The 18,697-nt window shown below is 44.7% G+C and overlaps 1 protein-coding gene across 8 annotated transcripts in view; it reads right to left on the minus strand.

The window, feature by feature from the left end:
- MTCL1 (microtubule crosslinking factor 1) overlaps positions 1-18,124 on the minus strand; it is a 102,791-nt gene extending 84,667 nt beyond the window's left edge. For all 8 annotated transcript variants that reach the window (XM_064705867.1, XM_064705863.1, XM_064705869.1 and 5 more), the window contains exons 1-3: positions 17,215-18,124; positions 5,603-5,827; positions 3,947-4,105 (exon numbers count right to left, since the gene is read on the minus strand). In XM_064705867.1, the coding sequence (XP_064561937.1) occupies positions 3,947-4,105; positions 5,603-5,827; positions 17,215-18,099 (1,269 nt within the window). In that variant the 5' untranslated portion in view covers positions 18,100-18,124. The remainder of the gene's footprint in view (positions 1-3,946; positions 4,106-5,602; positions 5,828-17,214) is intronic.
- Positions 18,125-18,697: the final 573 nt, after the last annotated feature.

Below are 18,697 nucleotides of genomic sequence, written 5' to 3' on the forward strand. Positions count from 1 at the left end.
CAGCAGTAGAAAAACTCTGCAGCTCTGATGGAGAATGCCACAGAAAAAGGTATCAGAGGGTGGTGCAAAACCAGTTGAAATGTTCATAGTAAAAAGGACAGAAAGGGAACATTTGAAAAATGAAAACTGAAAAAGTAGGTGAGTGTAATCATGGAAAAAATCAATGAACTACAGTGCTTCAGCAGATAGAGAAGACTGACACACAAAAAACCTTGCTACAGTCAGTGAAGTTAAAAAGCATTCAGTGAGAAAACATTATTAGCCAGTGAAAGAAGTATCTTCAAAAGAATCAGTGACAGTACTTCAGGCAAGAGTAGCAGATGATGAACAGTGATAAATGAGTAAAATCTGAAAAATTTAGGAAGTATTATGGGAAAGGAAAGAACTATATTATCTTTTGGCTAAGAGAACTGAAAGCAAAAAAGGAAGTACAGTGGCATGAGTAAGCAAAGTGAATGCCAGGATACTGATGAAGACATTCAGAGAAGAATGATGTCTAACTGGAAGGCATCAGAATTTGACAAAATTCACAAGCATCCATTAAATATCTTTATCAACTCATATCTTATCTCAAAACACAGGAAATGCAGCAAAAGGCTGAAGGGATGGAGCACATTTTTGAAAAAAAGAAAAAGACAAAGGGAAAGGAGGAGGTGGCATCCTAAAAACCTGCAAGTGACTCACCAGTTATCTGAGAGCTCCTTAATGAAACAATCAGTGAAAATCAGAATATTTTTTGATGGGGAGCATTTGGCAGATACCAGAACAGACAAGGGCCAAGATGCTGTTTTGATAGATTATGCAAAAGCTTCTGAAAGTGTGTCATGGAATGAGAATCCAGAAGCACCTGGGAAAGGAAGTGCTTTTGCAGCAATTTGCAGGGAGAGAGGAGAGGAGAGGAGAGGAGAGGAGAGGAGAGGAGAGGAGAGGAGAGGAGAGGAGAGGAGAGGAGAGGAGAGGAGAGGAGAGGAGAGGAGAGGAGAGGAGAGGAGAGGAGAGGAGAGGAGAGGAGAGGAGAGGAGAGGAGAGGAGAGGAGAGGAGAGGAAGGAGGAGAGGAGAGGAGAGGAGAGGAGAGGAGAGGAGAGGAGAGGAGAGGAGAGGAGAGGAGAGGAGAGGAGAGGAGAGGAGAGGAGAGAGGAGAGGAGAGGAGAGGAGGGGAAGGAGAGGAGAGGAGAGGAGAGGAGAGGAGAGGAGAGGAGAGGAGAGGAGAGGAGAGGAGAGGAGAGGAGAGGAGAGGAGAGGAGAGGAGAGGAGAGGAGAGGAGAGGAGAGGAGGGGAGAGGAGAGGAGAGGAGAGGAGAGGAGAGGAGAGGAGAGGAGAGGAGAGGAGAGGACTGTGAAGGATTATTTTCACAGTAAGACACACTGAGAAATATTATTTAGTGACAAGAGAGGAAAGTCTCTCTCATACGTACTTAATAAAACAGCTTGAAATTACATGGTCAGTAGGAGGCAAAAAAAATCCCAGTTAAAACTGTAAGACTTCCTTCTTAAGGAATTAAATTTTTTATTTAGGTAGATCAAGCCTATATACCCAATAAGTCCTGTTGAAAATATCACAGGAGATCAAAACAGGTAATGGTGAAAAAAAAAACCTGAAAAATCAGCACTAAACATGATAAATGTTAGAAATTCTTCAAAAGATGATGATAAACACCAAAGGTGGCTTTAAAGAAAGAGTGCTTTCAGAGACATGTACAATTCCTAAAGGTATTTCAGCATGCAAAATACATTAAAGATAATCAACATATATGCCATTCACTGCAGTGAGAAATGGGAGCCGAGGGAATTGCACGGCACGCCAAAGCAGAAGCGAGCCCTGAATTAAGCAATAAATATGAACATAGATGGGAGAAAGCCTTTCTGTCGATCCAAGGATAGAGAATAGTCAAGGATATTGCAGAGAATGAGCATATGGTTGCAGGAAGCTATATCAGAGGGTGGATACTGTCTGACTGGGTCTCAGGCAGCGCTCCAGGACCAGAGAGGAAAAGGCTCCCTGTAACTGTCAGCCCTTGGACAGACAAGACGCAGAGTCAGGGTGGATTGGGGAGAGGCTACATGGCTTTGGGGTCACTTTTGTCCTGATATATAAAGCACCAGCTTTCCACTGGCATGCCCATAATATGTTCCTTGCACACATTAAATGTTCCTAAGGAGGCACTGCTTCTGGTAGTTATTTGAACACATCTTGAGTAAAGAATATTTTTTTTTTAGCGATGTCAACAACACTGCAAACACACTTATCTGACACATGCGTAGCTGTGTTTCTGCAGCTTTTGGCTCATCTGTCCTTGTGTGACCTGCAAAGGACTCCAACCTCATCTTCTCACCTCCAGTGACCTTGTGAAATTGTGACTGCCAGAGAAACCACAACTCACGGCATGTGAAACCAGACTATCTCTACTACTACTACATCTCATGATCCCTCTTATGCCCTGCTTTATCTCCACATCAGCATGAATACATCCCACCATTCTACCTGCTATCTCTCCCTTTCCCTACCTCCCTTCCAGCTTTTGCCTCTTACTGGCAAGCAATGCATACAAAGTAAGGGTGCATTCACCTCATCTTGCAATCCAGCAGAGAGACAGCTGACAGCTGCAGCAATCTAAGCAGGAAGGTAAATTCAGCCTGGTTAGAGCTAGCTTGAGCCTTCAGCACTGCTGGGCCATTTTTTCCCTCACTTCTCACCCACAATTTAGTTTCTGCTTGAACCCCAAGGCCATCAAGCAGTACCCAGTGGACCTGCATGTTAATCAACAACAAGCAATAAATTAGGTACTGTTGATGAGACGGCACTTTTTTACAGAGCAGAGACTGCAGACCCTGTAACATGGTATCATGTCCACTTAGCACAGCATTCACAAATAACATTGAGGAAGGAGAAGAATAGCTAAAACATAATGCAGACTTCATCTTTTGGGCCAGGTTCACAAGTAATCTAAGCAACACTGATATGTGTACCAGCTGATGATCTGCTCTGTTAGGTACAAATGCTCCAAAACTCCTGCACTGGACTACTCATATCTCCAACGCACAGAGAAATTAAATAGGGACTGTCCTTATAAAACTGAGCCAGGCTTTGTGCCAGTTGACTCACAAGTAATGTTGGAAAGATTAAAATAACACATAATTGCACCAGCTCTCTAAATCTGACCAGGGCTCAGCGGATAAATGTCTTACCTCATTACTTTTAAATGCTCTATCTCAATCTGGTTTAAAACAGAGCAGGGGCTGTGAACTGCCAATCTGCTGTACTGTTAAGAGAACAGAAATACCACTGCAGATTGGGATGTAGGCTCCAGCAAAGAGCTGTGGCGTAGAATCTGGCTTCCCTTTACGGTCCCCTGCTCCTCAGCTCACTTGCTTCCAAGGATCATCACTTCACCCAGTGTGACTGTGTGTGAGCACCAGTTGAAATGATCCCTTTTCTCAAGAGACAGCATTTCTGTGCCTGAAGTGCAATGTTATTTATACATTACAGACCACATTCTGGCTGCCCAGCTCATGCTGATAGCTCCACCACCACCATCACTGAGGAGTACCAGCCAGAACAGCGGCTTGCCTATCTGAGCCCTGCTCTCAGAGACAAGTCATGCACACCTCATTTGACTTTCAAGTAGGTGGAAGTCCCAGTCTGTGCAAAAAACAGACAGAGCTAGCTGGAGTCAAATCAGAAAGAGGAGGAAGAGAGTTCTTAAGGAGACAGTTTAAAATGGGACAGAAGCCCTGTGAGAAGCCCCAGACAAGAAGTGGAGCATCACTCATCTACCTCTCTATTGATTCTAAATTACCGATGACGTATAACAAAGGAGACCTTTGGGACAATTGTACAAGCAATATCAGCAAGCACTTCATGTAAGAATTAGTAGTCTAAGACACCTCTGTGCCAAATTTCCATTCTAACTCCATGCTCTGCATGGCTTTTCTGACAAATGCTTACCTCTTTTAACTTGTCCAGCTCATTTTGCAGCGTCTGCTTGGATACTTCCACCTCAATGATTTGCTGCCGAAGGACTTCATTTTCATCTTCTGCTTTGACTCGTTTCTCCTCCACACTCTCCAGCTCATGGTGCAGTCTGACAGAAACATCTTTGGCTACCTGGTCAAAAGAGCACAAATGCATGAGGATCATCCACAAGGAGCAACAGCTAGGGTATGTCTCCTACAGTAAGAAGCACATGACAGCCCTAGACAGCCAAGAGATTTTTAATTCAATTATGACACTGTTGATGGAACACTCCAAGCCTTCCAAGTACCAAAATGAATATTCATTTCTAATAAAGGAATCCAGAATGAAAATATATTTGATTACCCATCTCCAGCTCCCTCTCCACATTATGCTAAGGCAATGTCATGAGCAGCAGGAGGAAACAAGCAGGCACCAAACCGCCCATCAAAGTCCCAGCACATCACACAGATAAAGCCAAAGACAAGGAATTGTGCTGCAATGCTGACGGGCCATCCATCAAAGCAGTGTGAGCAGCAGTCACAGCCACACAAACTGGCTGCTCTAGCAGCAATCACAACTAGGCAAGAGTGATATGAAAGAACAGAAATATATGCTAGCTTAGGTTTTCTGAGTCTAAAAAGAATAGATATTTACTCCAAAAACATCTATAAAGGTGATACATCATACAACACAAGGACTTATGGAATTACAAGAAGTCAGTAATAAAAGCACTCAATATCTCTTTCATTGAAATCTAGGTACAAGATATTTACTGAGTAATGTATCATTGCTGTTGTTATAAGGTTATAATTAGGTTTCCATCATAAAAGAAAAAATGAGATCTGACATTTTAAAAGGTTTGATGACTTGATATGCTACTCTCATTTCCACTGCTGACAACAAATCATTCTGGTTTCAGAAGGTTTTATGTTTTGCACTTATAAGTACAATATTCTTAATAATTCTAGTTGCAAGCAGTCCTCTCTACAGAAGATATTTTAAAAACAGCTGCAAGAGAGCAATATCAAGAAAGATGAGTAAAGCTAGATAAACATCATGTCTACACAAAGCTTTACTTGGTCTTGATGGAAGCATTTCTGAAAGATACAAAAACTGCTTCAGTATTAATATAATTTTGACAAGTATTTGTGTTTGTAGGGAAGGAGCATTTTGATTCTGTATCTGCCCTGCAAAAATATTATAACACTCTGTTCCTGTTACAAGTAACTCACTAGACACCAAGAAATGCACCTTAGACTATTTTTTCCCAGTTACTTTGCATAAGCAAGAAGTGAAAAGGAAGGAAACAACATGAGCTGGAAAAGGCATATCAGGTTTTGCTTACACAGTATTGCAAAGCTAAGGTTTTCAGTAAAACCAGTAAATCAAGACCCTTTAAATCTTTCAAATGCAGAAATGTAACTTGACTGTGTTTCTTTCATTTTGAATCTGAACACATGTTTTTTTACTCACTGACACATCTTTTTATGGCGATGAGCTGAATATTTGCTCTCCACCACAGCAGAAGGAAATTGGATGTGACGTTTGGAGAACTACTGCTTGCTTCATGTGTCACCCTCACTTCCATTGCAGAGAGCCACATCACAGTCTGCTCTCTTTTGCTGTGATATGAGTCTCTCAACCCACCTTTAAATCTTGTTCCAGGCTCCTAATGAGCTCTCCATCCACATGGCCTGTTTGTGCAACTTTCAAGCTTTTCTGTTCTGCTTTCCTGAGACGATATTGCAGAATGCGGCAATTCTTGTTTGCCCGGTCCAGCTCTCGCCGGAGCTCCTGCAGCTGGTAAACATCTTCCTCTAAATAGCTGTCACGCATTTCTTCCATCTCAGCCCGAAGTTCATCCAGCTCATCCTGTGAGAAGGCAAAACAGTGCTCCATCATACCTCTAAATCTCACCCATGGGAGCAAAATAGGAAACATGCTCGCTAGGATACCACATTAATGAAATGATACAGATTGCAACACGCAGCTCCAGAAGCCACAGGAACAGAAGTTTTAACCCAACACTAAGTAATTATGCTGAACTAAATTAATGAATACTTGTCATATTTCTTTCAACTGCTTTGATAATTAAAAACAAACCAGATGTTCATGTCCCCTGAGATAGGTAACCTTCATTTTACCATCTCAAGTTAAAATCAAAACTGCACAATACTTTACCACCATTTGAACTGATTCCTTCCTTTAGTTAGACTACAGTAAACCTACTTAACCAAGCACTCCAACATCACTGTGTGGTGTGCCTTTTTATCAACCAACACCTCCTAAAAATGAAATTTTTAGGAAAAAAAGAGTCCCTGGCATGAAATACTGAGATGCTTCACATGGAAGTACTGTCCCATCTGAGCCTAACACTGCACTGGCTTAATGACACATGGATTGTGTGCAGGAGAAAGTGGGGTTTTGCTGTGTGCACACACATCTCAATAACAGGACCACAGGAACCAAACAATGTTTTGCCAAGTATTCCCATGTGCCCATGGGAATAACATGCTGGTTCTTTTCTGGGCATCATGAACTGTCCCAGTTCCCCGTTGTACCATGTGTAGCACTTGCTCTCTAAAGTCAGATTAAAGATTTACAGCTGAACAGGATAAGCTCTACCACTGCCATTTGTTTAATGCCTGCGTGACTGAAGCTCCAAAGCTAGAAGTGTTGTAAAGGTCTTCCAGGCACAGGGGTACAAAGTATTAAACTACTGCATGAGAAAAAAAAAAGATTCTTCAAACTGAACAAAGCTGGGGGGGAGGAGGGAATCAAGAAAAAGAGCTAGGAGGAGAATATTTGAAATTGACTATTAATTTTTAAATTGGTTCCTTTAAAATTGCATTCGATATTATAAAGATCAAATTTTCTGTGGAAAACTTCACTTAAATAAGATTCCAGGAGAACTTGTACTGGGTCTGGCTGCACTGTGACCCGACTTCAGATCTGTAAATCACTCTTGAAATACCAAGGACGGCTGGAGATTATTTCACACTTGAAATTCCAAAGGTGGCCAGAGAATATTTCACACTTGTCTCAGGTGGAGAGGGCACTGCTATGAAGTCAGTACCCTTGACAAAGCTCCCCTGCCCCTGGCTGAACCATCCCTGCCCAGTTCCTGCAAGAACACATCTGCCCATACTCTCCTCTCAACCATTCCCTCTTCCCATGGCATAACCAGAGTGACATATTAATCTTGCTTCATTGGAGTTTGATAACCAGTCCAGGGCAGGTCTTGTCCCTGAGCACAATCCTCACCAAAGGAAAATGGGTAGATGGGTTCTTGAGCCTTGTCAGTTATATTAGAACTACAGTGTTATTCTTACCAAAATCCCATCCACATATAAATATATAAATACTCCAGTATACAGACATGGTTTATTTTCAATTAGTTGAGCCAGCATAAATTTTGGGTACGCACAAGGCCTGTTATTTCCAGAATTACAGCTCTGGGCTCACCAGTGAGGCTTTGCTCCAACAGCACAGCCCACTCAGGACCCTACACTGTTCTCCCTGGATGCTCTGGAAGGACAGAGGAGTTTTCTCACAAGCCCACTATGTCAGTGTACATTCTCAATATATTCAGATTTCTGCTGAAGGAGCATCCAGTCCCACAGTCTCTCTGGGGCAGGGGCAGGATCAGGATATTTGTGTGGATGGATAAACTCAGGGGTTACTCCCCAGTCAGCTGGATCGTGCTCACACCATACACTGTCTGGAAAGGAGTAGTGTAAGCACAGTCATTGAGGTTACCCTGCAGCAATAACATCCTCACAAGTTCCAAACACATTAATTAAGCACAAACAGCTGACTTCAACGAAGCAAATGAGCTCTGCAGACCAAACCCAGCAGGACTATTTCAAAACAATTTAGGATCCAGGCTCTATCTACTGCTCCTCAGGACACAGCCAAATACTCTGGCCAGTTTACAGCCAACACACTGGTGAAGTTTTGATAAATGATGTATATTTTTAAAAAGAAAAACATAGCAATGCATGCTTGATTGGATTGGAAATGAGACCTGCTTTTCTTTTCTGTGTACACACTTATCACTATGCTTCACATTTACAGACACTTTCAAGAGGTAAAGTAAAAGTTTACCCAGTGAAGATAGGAGATGCAGAAGAAAATGTCAAGATTTCAGAAACTGATTAGAGAGTAGCAGTGGCTTTTGAACCTAAGAAAAGGAGTATACTTGTGCATTATCAGCTTATTATTGAGGTATTTTGGCTAAGGTACTCATACCACAAGTAGAATCTTTACTAATCAGGGCTAACACAGCCCTATGGAATAAACAGGACCAGAGTTATTTCTTAAGGGTTGTCTGCAGACTCAGGTGTTGAATTCACCTCAACTAGACTTAAGTTCAATTAACTTTTAAATGTCATCTTCAGAATGCTAATATTAGATTAGTAATTAGGTTTTAAATTAAAATATTGAAACACAAATCCACAATAAAGAAAAACAACTGTCATCAACAAATTAATGGGATCTGGTCTATAATCTGCTGTTTACATTTAAGAACTAAGCAATGGCTTTCATGTAAAAAGTAGCCTGCAATTATAATGTCATTGCTCATCTCTTAAACTTCCTTCTTATCTTTATCCAGTTTTGTTGGTAGTAAATTTCGTTGGTTTCTAAAGACAAATAATAAACAATATTTGATTTCAAAGCATTTATTGCAACCAAATTTGGAAAGTGAACTTCACATAATTTTAAACAACAAAATCCCTGAAACACTCATCCCATTGAAACTGAATATTTCCAAATCCTATCTGTGGGCATGGGAGCTCTCCCAGCTGTAAAAGCCACTCTGTTGGGGACTTCAATCCAATGTCTTTCCTCACAACAAAGAACTCCTCAAAGAGTTGCAAGCATTGGCATGAGTTATGTTTTAGTAGACAGGACTGTATTTAATCTCCTGGTAAAACAAAATTTTCTCAATCTCTCTTATCAGCATAACCATGACTTTGCAAGTCAGTGTTGTGGGGTTTTATTCTGCTTGGTTGGTTGTTTGGTTGTATTTCTGTTTTGGGGATTTTTTGGGGTCTTGGGGTTGTTTGTTTTGGGTTTTTTTTTTTTTTTTTGCGCTATGCTTGCCTCTGGTTTTGGTTATAAATACAGGTTTGTTTTTCTCTAGTGCTCTACTGTAATTTTACAGATAAATTAAAATTTAGAATACAATGAAGGAGGCTGTACTTTACAATCTCACACAGTTCTCCTTTCTGATATTTTTTGACTGACACAGTTTCTTTTCCACAATTAATTTCTTTTCTTCTTCCAAAATTTTCACATGGAAATCAAACTGTATTCTGACTTCGAGATACAGCACCCTTTGGATGAGCCTTAAAGCAAGGCAACATGAGGCCACAAACAGTTTTGACTGTATAAGGAGCAGAAACCTCACTGTACAGGCTGCATGCAGCATCAGCCCATATTCTGCTGTATTGCTGCAGAGCTTGGGGCTTGAATCTATGTATTCTGTCCAGCCCAGAGAGGAAAAGCACCAGATTAAATCAGACAGATTAAATCTTTTTGAATAGCAATATGAAGTCCTATTATTATATAATAAATATATAGAGAGGAACATGTCATGTCTGGAAAATCTGGCTCAGATTTTGTATGTCAGTCAGCACACAATTACAGATGCTGGGATAACCTTTTACTAAACCATAAAAATTTAACTTTAGTTACAATAAAGACACAATCTTGCTTTCAATACAGGCCACAAGGCCAGTGACAAGGGTGTAGATGATTTCATTTATTAACAGTTTATTCTCCTTTCGATTCTGCTGTGGACACTGAAACTGTATGGTGAAAGATCCTAAGTCAGAACTGTTACAATGGCACCTGGAAAACCAGAACAGCTTTAACTCCTCCTCCAAAGTGATCCATGCACAGAAAATGAAGGAAGCTAAGTTAAAGACCCATGGAAGGGGAAATTACAACTGAAACTATGATGGTCCTGCTTACTAAACTGGCAAACTACTGCTTTGAAGGAAAACATGTCAATCATTTGTGAACTCAAAGGTAAATGCAGCAAAGCCAAACTGCTCAGCGTGGTGGTTTGCAAAAAAGGGATGCTCTGGCTGCAAGGCAGATGGAAAGAACAGATAAGCCAAAACCTTGACTTTATTAAAATCTATTGTTCTTACTACTCTTATTATTGTGAGTTAGAATTAAAGCTCTTTCTCTCAGGAAGTATTGAGCTTCATACCATAGACTTTAATATTGTAAAATTGAAGAAAGAGATCAGAATAGGCTCTTAAAAGCAATTAAAACAAACAGGCAAGAAAGCAGCCATCCCTCTTTGTTCATCTACAAATGGAGAGTTGTTCCCTTCCCTAAACAGGGAGGACCTGCTCCAGCACTCCAAAGTGGCAATTGAAATTGGGAGGTTAAGTGCTGGCAGCAGAAGCTTCACTTTGCTCTGCATTCCTGAAGGGGATGAAAGCCTCCTCTCGATCCCTTTTAATTTAATGGTAATTATGCTATTATTTTCAGTAAGAACAGCACGAGGCAGAGAGTCTTGCAAGAAGGAATATTGTTTAGGAAAAGCTAAAATGCTTTTCTTTCCCTGTGTCACTCTGGTCATCAGAAAAAAATGAATGGAAGTCTGTTTTCTAACTGGCAGCTCTTTCCAAATTTGCTGTAGAAATCCAAGTTGTACCAGCTCCTGAGCCTTTCAGCTCATGGTTTCCCTTGGCCCAAATGAGTTCCTACAGGCCAGCTCTTTGGGGTCCCACAGGAACCACCCTTCTGAGGGTCACAGGGTGGCTGTATGGACTCAGGGCCACATGTAAACAATGCAAACAGTGCAAACAGTGCAAACAGTGCAAACAGTGCAAACAGTGCAAACAGTGCAAACAGTGCAAACAGTGCAAACAGTGCAAACAGCCTCTCTGTTTGCAGGAGTCCCCGGGACTGCAGTGCAAAAACAACAGAACCAGGATTCCTCGTTTGCCTGTCAGTGTGCCAAGCCAATGGGAACTGGCTGGGAAGGGGAAAGCCTTGTGTGCAACTTCCACACTGTGTAGCCCAAATACATACTGATGGGTCATTTTCTGTCTGTACTGTGCAAATTAAACACTTGCATGTCAGAAGAGAAGCCATTATCTCATTAATACCTTTACTGATGTCATGCTTGTTTATTATTGATTTAATTAGAATGAAGTATAATTAAGAACAAATTATAGGAATATGCCTTGTTTATGATTCTTTGAAAAAAAAAAAGAGAGAGAGAGAGAGAAAGAGAGAGAAAAGGTCAGCCATGCAGCTATTACACTGAGTAACCATACTCATCTGAGTCATTCCCACTGAAATGACCAGGAATACTTGCATAACTTATGGGCTCTGTCCACCCAGCCAGTCTAGTTATGATCTGTAATAAGGTTTGAAAATGAATTTTCCAACCATCTCCACCAACTGCACACTCATTCTGTCCACAGAGCATGCAAGAAACGGATTCCTTCCAAAATCAAACAGAGAGCTACACTCTGTAGGTGCATCAAGACGCACTCCAAGCCTCAAATGCACTCCATTACTCGAGTCCTCAGGACAGCTCTAAAACATGTGCATGATGGGGATGTTTTGTTCAAGGGACCAGACTAAATGCAGTCCAAAGCAAGACCACTAAACTGCACATAAATACAGAGGAAGGGTCATATTCAGCACGTGCATTTAGGTCAGCCTGCTGATCTACCTTCACTGAGATGAATTACTGCCTAAACTAAAAAAGGTCTTGTCTCAGAGCCACTAAATAGTGGAACACAATCATGAGTCAAAGAAAACTTGGAAATTATTATTAGGGAGAAATTACATGCAAAAAACCAGCAAAAAAGACACATGAATACTGAATTCATTACTCTGTGAATACAGTTATACACACTGGTAAAGTCTTTAGGTTCCAGTGAGTTAAAACACATCAGTATGCAGAAGTGTTATATTAAGTTGAAAATACCTGCAAACTATGAAGACAAAAACACACAAAATCACTAAATTGTATTGAAGAATCACTAAATAGTATTGAAGAAAATGCAAATGAATCAGGACTATGTAAAAGATATGTCTATTAATTTAACCTAAAGTCATATTTATAGATTTTGTCAGTACCATTTTCTAAACGGAATGTTAGAGGGGAGAGTGGGGAAGGGAGAAAGAGTGGCAATTACAGGGGGTAGCTGCTATTGCACTGGCGAATCCAGAGCTTCTAGAAAATCCTTGATAAATCTAAGATTCATGAACTGTGATTTTACATAATCTCTGTTTTCATGATTTAAATATCTCAAACCGTCTATATGTAGGAGATGCTGCTGCTGCTGCTGCTAAGGAATATACACATCCCCCACAGCACTTCACAGCAGAACTGCAGCAGGGATAAATATGCTCTGAAAGGCTTTGATTGGGAAGAAAGCAACAACCATTATTTTTGCCTCTTGCAAAATATGTTAATGAACCCCAAGTCCCTGGGCCCCTGATGTTATTATTTAGCTCTCAAATCAGACTAGTTTACAAGTCATGCACCAATCCAACGTGGTCTGAAGCTTGTGCGCAAAACCGAGATGTGAACTGAAAAGTCATAGGACCGTGAACACCTGTTGACTCGAGGGCTGGTTTAACTTGGCAGGATCTGAGAGCAGCATCTGGCAGCTTTTCTGCCTCATTCAAGCATTAGCTACAGTATTGTTCCGACACATATCCTTGACTGGGGCTGCTGAAGCTGTTGGAGCACTCATCAATGGCATCAGCAATAGCATTTCTTGACGGCCACCGAGGCAAACCCGGCGCAGCACAGAGCTCACCCCCTCCAGGCAAGGGTGGGGCTGCCAGGACCCAGCTGGAGCTAGCCAGGCACATGGCCTCGCTATTGTCCCCCCAAAGTGACATCCTGCTCGGCTGCTGACCCCCAGCCACCTGGGGTCTGTGCCCCGGGCAGGGCTGCCACCTTCCATGCTCTCCAGGTGGGAAAAGCAGCACCGAGCAGGGATGCGCGATGAGCTTTATCCTGCTAACCCTGGCAACCCTCGCTAAACGGGAAAAAACTGGTCCTGTCACTGTGCATCATTTTTGCCCAGCAAAACCCTTTGACATGCACAAATCCCTGCAGGTTAATAAAAGAAGCGGTGGAATTACTGCCCCTGAGTTCCGCGCAAGGCTGCAACTCAAAGAGCTACAGTTTCAAGTGAGTAAAGAAACACAATGTAACCTCATGTGACACACATTGTGATTTTAAACAAAAATGAACATAGTTTAGATGCATCAGAGTGGAATACAGGGCCTGCAGTGGTCCCTTAGTCAATTCATATCCAGAATATGTCACAGTTACAAATGAATGCAGAAAGAAAAAAAGACAAAGCAAGACAAAAAAGCCAGTTATCTAATAAATCCAAGATAGTATATTGTCTGTGCTAATCCACACTGCAGCAGCATTCCCAGCATATTGAACTTGTACAACACAGGCACCAAGAGAAGGGCAGGTAAAGAAAAGCACAGCAAGCACCAGGTTTATTTTAAGGGCTGTAGGAAGCATCACGCCTCGTGTAGGAGGCGGCTTTCACATTAGGGCCACGAAGGGTGCAAAGGGAAAAGGGGTGTGTGTTGTGACTAAAACACCGCTGCTGTTTCTGCCACCACATTTAGTTAATTAACACAGTCTTAACTAAAGCTGGGCTGAGACAAATCAAAAACATCTCTAATTGCAAACATTTCAGCCCTTTCCCTTAAGATTCCTCACCCTTCAGAGGGCTCTACACCACAAAGGGTTTCTTTCTGAGTTTCCCAAGGACTTGCATGCTGAATGACACTTCTCTGTGTGCCGGACACTTTAAAGCAAACTTGAAAATCAACCACTTGTGTGGGCAGTGTTTTGCTACTACTAACAGGACTGATGAGCAATAACTAAAATTTTATTTACTACCAGCAGTTACCAAGATCTCCTGGTCCTGCAGAGTCAGGCACCATGACAAAATTTCTCTTTTTAGACATCAACAACTAAGTGATATATTTTAAAATGCTGCTGTAGTATTAGTCTTCCCCCACAGGTAGCTGAAATAAGGTCATGCAAGGAATATATGAAACTGAAATCAGTGATGAAACTTCACAGAGGTAGTAGAAGAGAGGCTTCTCAGTGTAAACACGTCTCCTCATGCACTTCACCTACAGGCTTAGCTTTGCAGCTAGTTAGCTATGGCTAGAGCCAAATTCTTACCTAGGGTAAAGCCCTGAAAATACATAAGGTGGAAACTTGATACGAGTTAAAATCTGGCTCATGGTATAAGAAGTCTGAGATGTTTGTAGAAGCAGCAGCCTGCTCTGCATTCTGGGAGACTTTCTAGTACTTAGTGTGTAGAAACAAAAACAAATGATTGGGTTTGTTTTGGATTTTTCCTTCTGGTAACGCTTTAGCCTCTAGTAATGTTTAGCACCAAGTCTCTGTGTATGTGTGTGTGTGTGTATCTTCTATAACCTGTGTTACAGACACATGAAAGTTACATGAAAAACCTTCCTATGTGAAAGATAAAATTCCCTGAAAAAGACTTCATTATGTGCACTTAGGGCTGCACTCCAGCTGCAGGGAGGGATAAGGAGGAGTGAAACCCACAAAATTTGGCTTGTGGCCATGCTCAGGAAATTAACAGTTTCTTCTGGGATTTATCTAATCATTTGTCTATTTACAGTTGACAGCATCCCTGTTATCCCTTAGCCCCCTCTGGAGAAACACAGCTCACTCCAATGCCAACCAAGGGAACTGCTTTGGAAAAAACACATGGAACAAACCCACAAGTAAACAACTCAGACAGTGATGTGGTTTTAATTTACAGAATTTTTTATAGGTTTTCCTAGGAAAAGCAAATGAGGTTTGGGAATTCTCCTGATAATTTTTGCATCACTGGGCTGTTTCCAGCCATTTTGAGAGAGGAACAGAACTAAGACCTCGCACACCAAGGTGACCAAGCAAAGCAGACAAAGTATTCATTTCCCTCAGAAGAGGCAATAGTGTTAGCTCATGGCTTTCCAGGCACCAGGACATGCCCACCAAAGAAACCAGTCTGCATTATCCTACCAGACTCAGAAATACTTTTAACGTGATAAAGTCACAATCTGAATCAAAAAAGGGGAAAAAGAGGAAATAACTGCTGTAGATGATGAAGACTTTAAGGTGAAAGATCTGAAGACGTTGCACAGGGTGAAAAATTGGGAATGAAGCAAAATAAAGTTCTTCACCTAAGACTTGCCATTGTCAACTAGGTCCCATGATCATAGGGTTCCTCAGGTGGGACACAAAAACAAGGGTCTGTCCTAGAAAATTCAAACACACTCTTTTTTTCTCCCAGTTTCCCATAGGTAAAAATCACTTTCACTACAAAGAAAGAGAGCTTGACACACTTTGTAATGGGTTTAAGTATATAATACTCATACACTTGTTCAAACCCTGTAATGCAAAGAGATGCTCTTGGACTTCATGACTTCTAATGGCAGTGCCAGTTAGCTACTCCTTAAGTGATTCCCATTATCAATTCTGATTTCACTACATCTCCTTTTGCTTCCAGGCTGTCAAATAAAAGAGAAGCTTGTGATAAAGGTTCTCTGTGCTGCTCATCTTTTTATAGACTATTACATTTCCCTACCACACTCGAGTTTTCCATCCAGTGAGTGCTATAAAAGCTTTGCTACAAGCCAATAATTTTTATTGGTCTGGTTTTGTACTATCCTTTTCTAGATGACCAGCAGTGCCCACAGTATTTCAGGTACACTCACTGACCTGTGTAACAGCTACAGTTCTATAAAATATTGCCAGACTTTCTTAGTCTCTGTTCAGTTCCTACTGTAATCTAACAATTTTTGCCAATTTTCATTTCTCCTTCTCTCGTGATGGTCCTGAGTTAACACAATATACTTAAACAGAAAAGTGCATGCTTATTCCCTCCAAGTATTGAAGATTTTGAATATTAAGATTTATTTACCATCCTCTGCCTTCATTTTTCACACGTTCCTCAGGGGTTAACTTTATGATTAAGTTCTGTCTGATCTTTGCTGGACTTGACTTAAGCTAGAAAAACTTAATGTCATCTGAAAATTTTGCTGTATCATTGCTCGTTCCTTTTTCCAGTTCACTAAGCAGCACCAGACCTGGCAAAGAACCTTGCAGCACCCCTGCTGTTACCCTTTTGCTATGCTGAATATTGTTTCGTGTACCTTGGCCAAAACTCCTTAACGAGCCTAGCCTGTATCTTTATCACTCTTGTTTCCCAAGGTTATACACAAAACTGCCGTTCTTATTTGAGTAAGAATCCTAGATTTACATGGATTTCCATGGTTATTTTGCTTGACAACAGGGAGTCCAAATAACAGGGAACAAAGATTGTTTTCACCAGAGGCAGAGTCAAACAGTGGCTGTGGTTACAGGATTATCTCAGTTTATCTTATTTATAGACCTTTATGGATGCAGCTTCTTTGCTCTGCCAAAAGATCAGATTGTAAGCACAAGTCCAACTAAAGGTTCCCACAGGTCAACCCTGCTCAGAGCTCGCCTGAATTTAACTTTCCTGTTTCTCTGAGGATTCCTACCGATATAGTTTTCTACCTGTACAAGGATGTAATGACACTCCTTTCTTGCTGCTCTTGTTGTTCTATTAGTACTTCACAGCGAGTGGCTTCACTTTCCAGTGATAAAGCACCACAATAATCAGAGCACATAATGCTGTCATCCTTTCCACATCAAATGAGGGAACCTGTTCCTTTAGCTTTTCCCAAAGGGTGATACTGAGGAAAACAGTTCCTGGAAAGCAAAGTTCTGCTAACCAGTAGGATGTTGGCGGTGCTTTAGAAAGAGTCGGGGTTTGTTGAGCTACCACCACGTCAACTAAACGCAACATTGCCACGGTACATGTTGCATGGGACTGACGTTCATCCAGCGCCCACAAATCGGGCTTTGCAGGGAGCCGCGATCATTCCCTGATGTCCCTTAGCTGTCCTCAAGCCGCGCCGCGCTCCTGCTTCGGGGGGGCGGGGGAGGAGGGTGCCGAGGGTCCCGGCTGGCTCTGCCTGCCCCTATTTCCCTCCTGCGGGTAAAATTCGGCATTTGGTCCAGCGGGGGCGGGGGTCCCATGGGAGGTGACTTCAGGCAGCGCGAATATCCTTCCCCCCTTCCCAGCGCGGTCCCCGCATTCCCGGGCAGGAGGGGGCCGCGTTTCCACCGCTGCCGCCTCCTGCCCTTTCTATCCCTTCCCATCCCTGCCGCGGGCGATGCTCACCTTGAGGTACTCGTTCTCCGAGCGCAGCTCCTCCACCTCCCGCTGCAGCTCCTCCGGGGCTGCCGGCGGCGGCTCCCCGCGGCTCGGGGCTCTCGCCCCGCCCGTGGCCGCAGGGAGCGCATCCCCGCGGGAGCCGAGGGCCGCCGGAGCTCCGCGCCCGGGGCCGGGGCCGGTGCGGGGCTGCTCGGCGGCGGGATGGGCGGCGGGATGAGCGGCGGGATGGGCGGCGGGCTGCTCCCGCTCCCGGTCGCTGGAGCCGGTGCCGGACTCGGCGTCGCTGCTGGCGGCCGGGGCCAGGCGCTGCTCGTCGGAGAGCGGCTCGGAGGGGCAGTCGGAGAGGTCGGAGCTGCTGTCCGTGTGGCCGACGCGGGCCAGCGCCGCCGCCGCATGGCCGCTGCCCGCCGCCGCTCCCCGCTTCGCCTTCCTGCCCTTGCCGGGCGGCGGGGCCGCCTCCCCGCCGGGCTGCCGCCCCGCGCCCCGGCCGCCGGGCCCCGGCTCCGGACCGCGGGCCGCCCGCTTGGCGCAGGGGGCGGCCTTGGCGCCCGCCCTGCCGACGGCCGTGACGGGGACGGCGGCCGCCTTGCCCCCCGGGGCGGCGGGGCGGCGGGAGAGGCGGCCCGGCGCCGACAGCAGCCCCGCCGAGGGCTGGTGCGCGCCCGGGTGCGGCGACGAGGGCGCCCGGGCGGGGAGGCCGGGGGACTTGGGGGGCGCGGGCGGCGGCTTGGCGGCGGCGCGGGCGTGCAGGTCCTTGAGGAAGGGTCTGGCGGGCGATGGGGCGCGGTGCGGCCGCTTCTTCTCGGCGTGAGGGTGGTGGTGGCCGGGCGAGGGCGGCGGCGGCCGCAGCGCGTCGCCGGGCCCCGGTGCGGGGCCGTTCAGCGCCTCCATGGCGCGGGCCGGGGGCGGCGGGGCGGCAGCGGCGGCCGCGGGGGCGCCCGGCGGCGGCAGGAGCGGCGGTGCCCGCGGGGCGCGGCGACAGGACGGGCAGCCTCCTCCAGCCTCCCTGCTCGCTCTCTCATCACTTCTGCTTCTCCCAGCCACAGCCCTCACACTTTTCTTTCTCGATCCCCCTCTTCCTGTCCCCCCACCCCCACCTTCTCCTCCTCCTCCTCCTCCTCCTCCTCGCCGCTCTCTCCCGAGCACTGATTTGTTTCAATAAATCGAGACCAAATCCCCCGGTGACAGCCGTCTCCTCCTCCTTCTTCTCCTCCTTCTTCTTCCCCTCCCGCTCCCCTCTCCGCCTAGCTCAGCTTGATGCTGCTCAAGTTGTGATGCAGCCCAAAAAACCGATCCTTTCTCCCTCAATCCGAGGCTAAGGCGTGTTTTCCCGGCTGCCTTCGCCTCCGCTTGCAAGCCCCCCGCTCAGCCCACCGGCGCGGCTAACCCCATCCCTGCCCCGGCTCCAGCCGCCGCCTCCGCCCGGCTCCTGAAATAGCCCCGCTGCTGCCGGGGCCGCTCCGGCTCGGCGCTGCCCGCCCGTGCGCAG

The sequence above is a fragment of the Zonotrichia leucophrys genome, chromosome 2 (assembly GCF_028769735.1).
Source record: "Zonotrichia leucophrys gambelii isolate GWCS_2022_RI chromosome 2, RI_Zleu_2.0, whole genome shotgun sequence".
NCBI lineage: Eukaryota > Metazoa > Chordata > Aves > Passeriformes > Passerellidae > Zonotrichia > Zonotrichia leucophrys.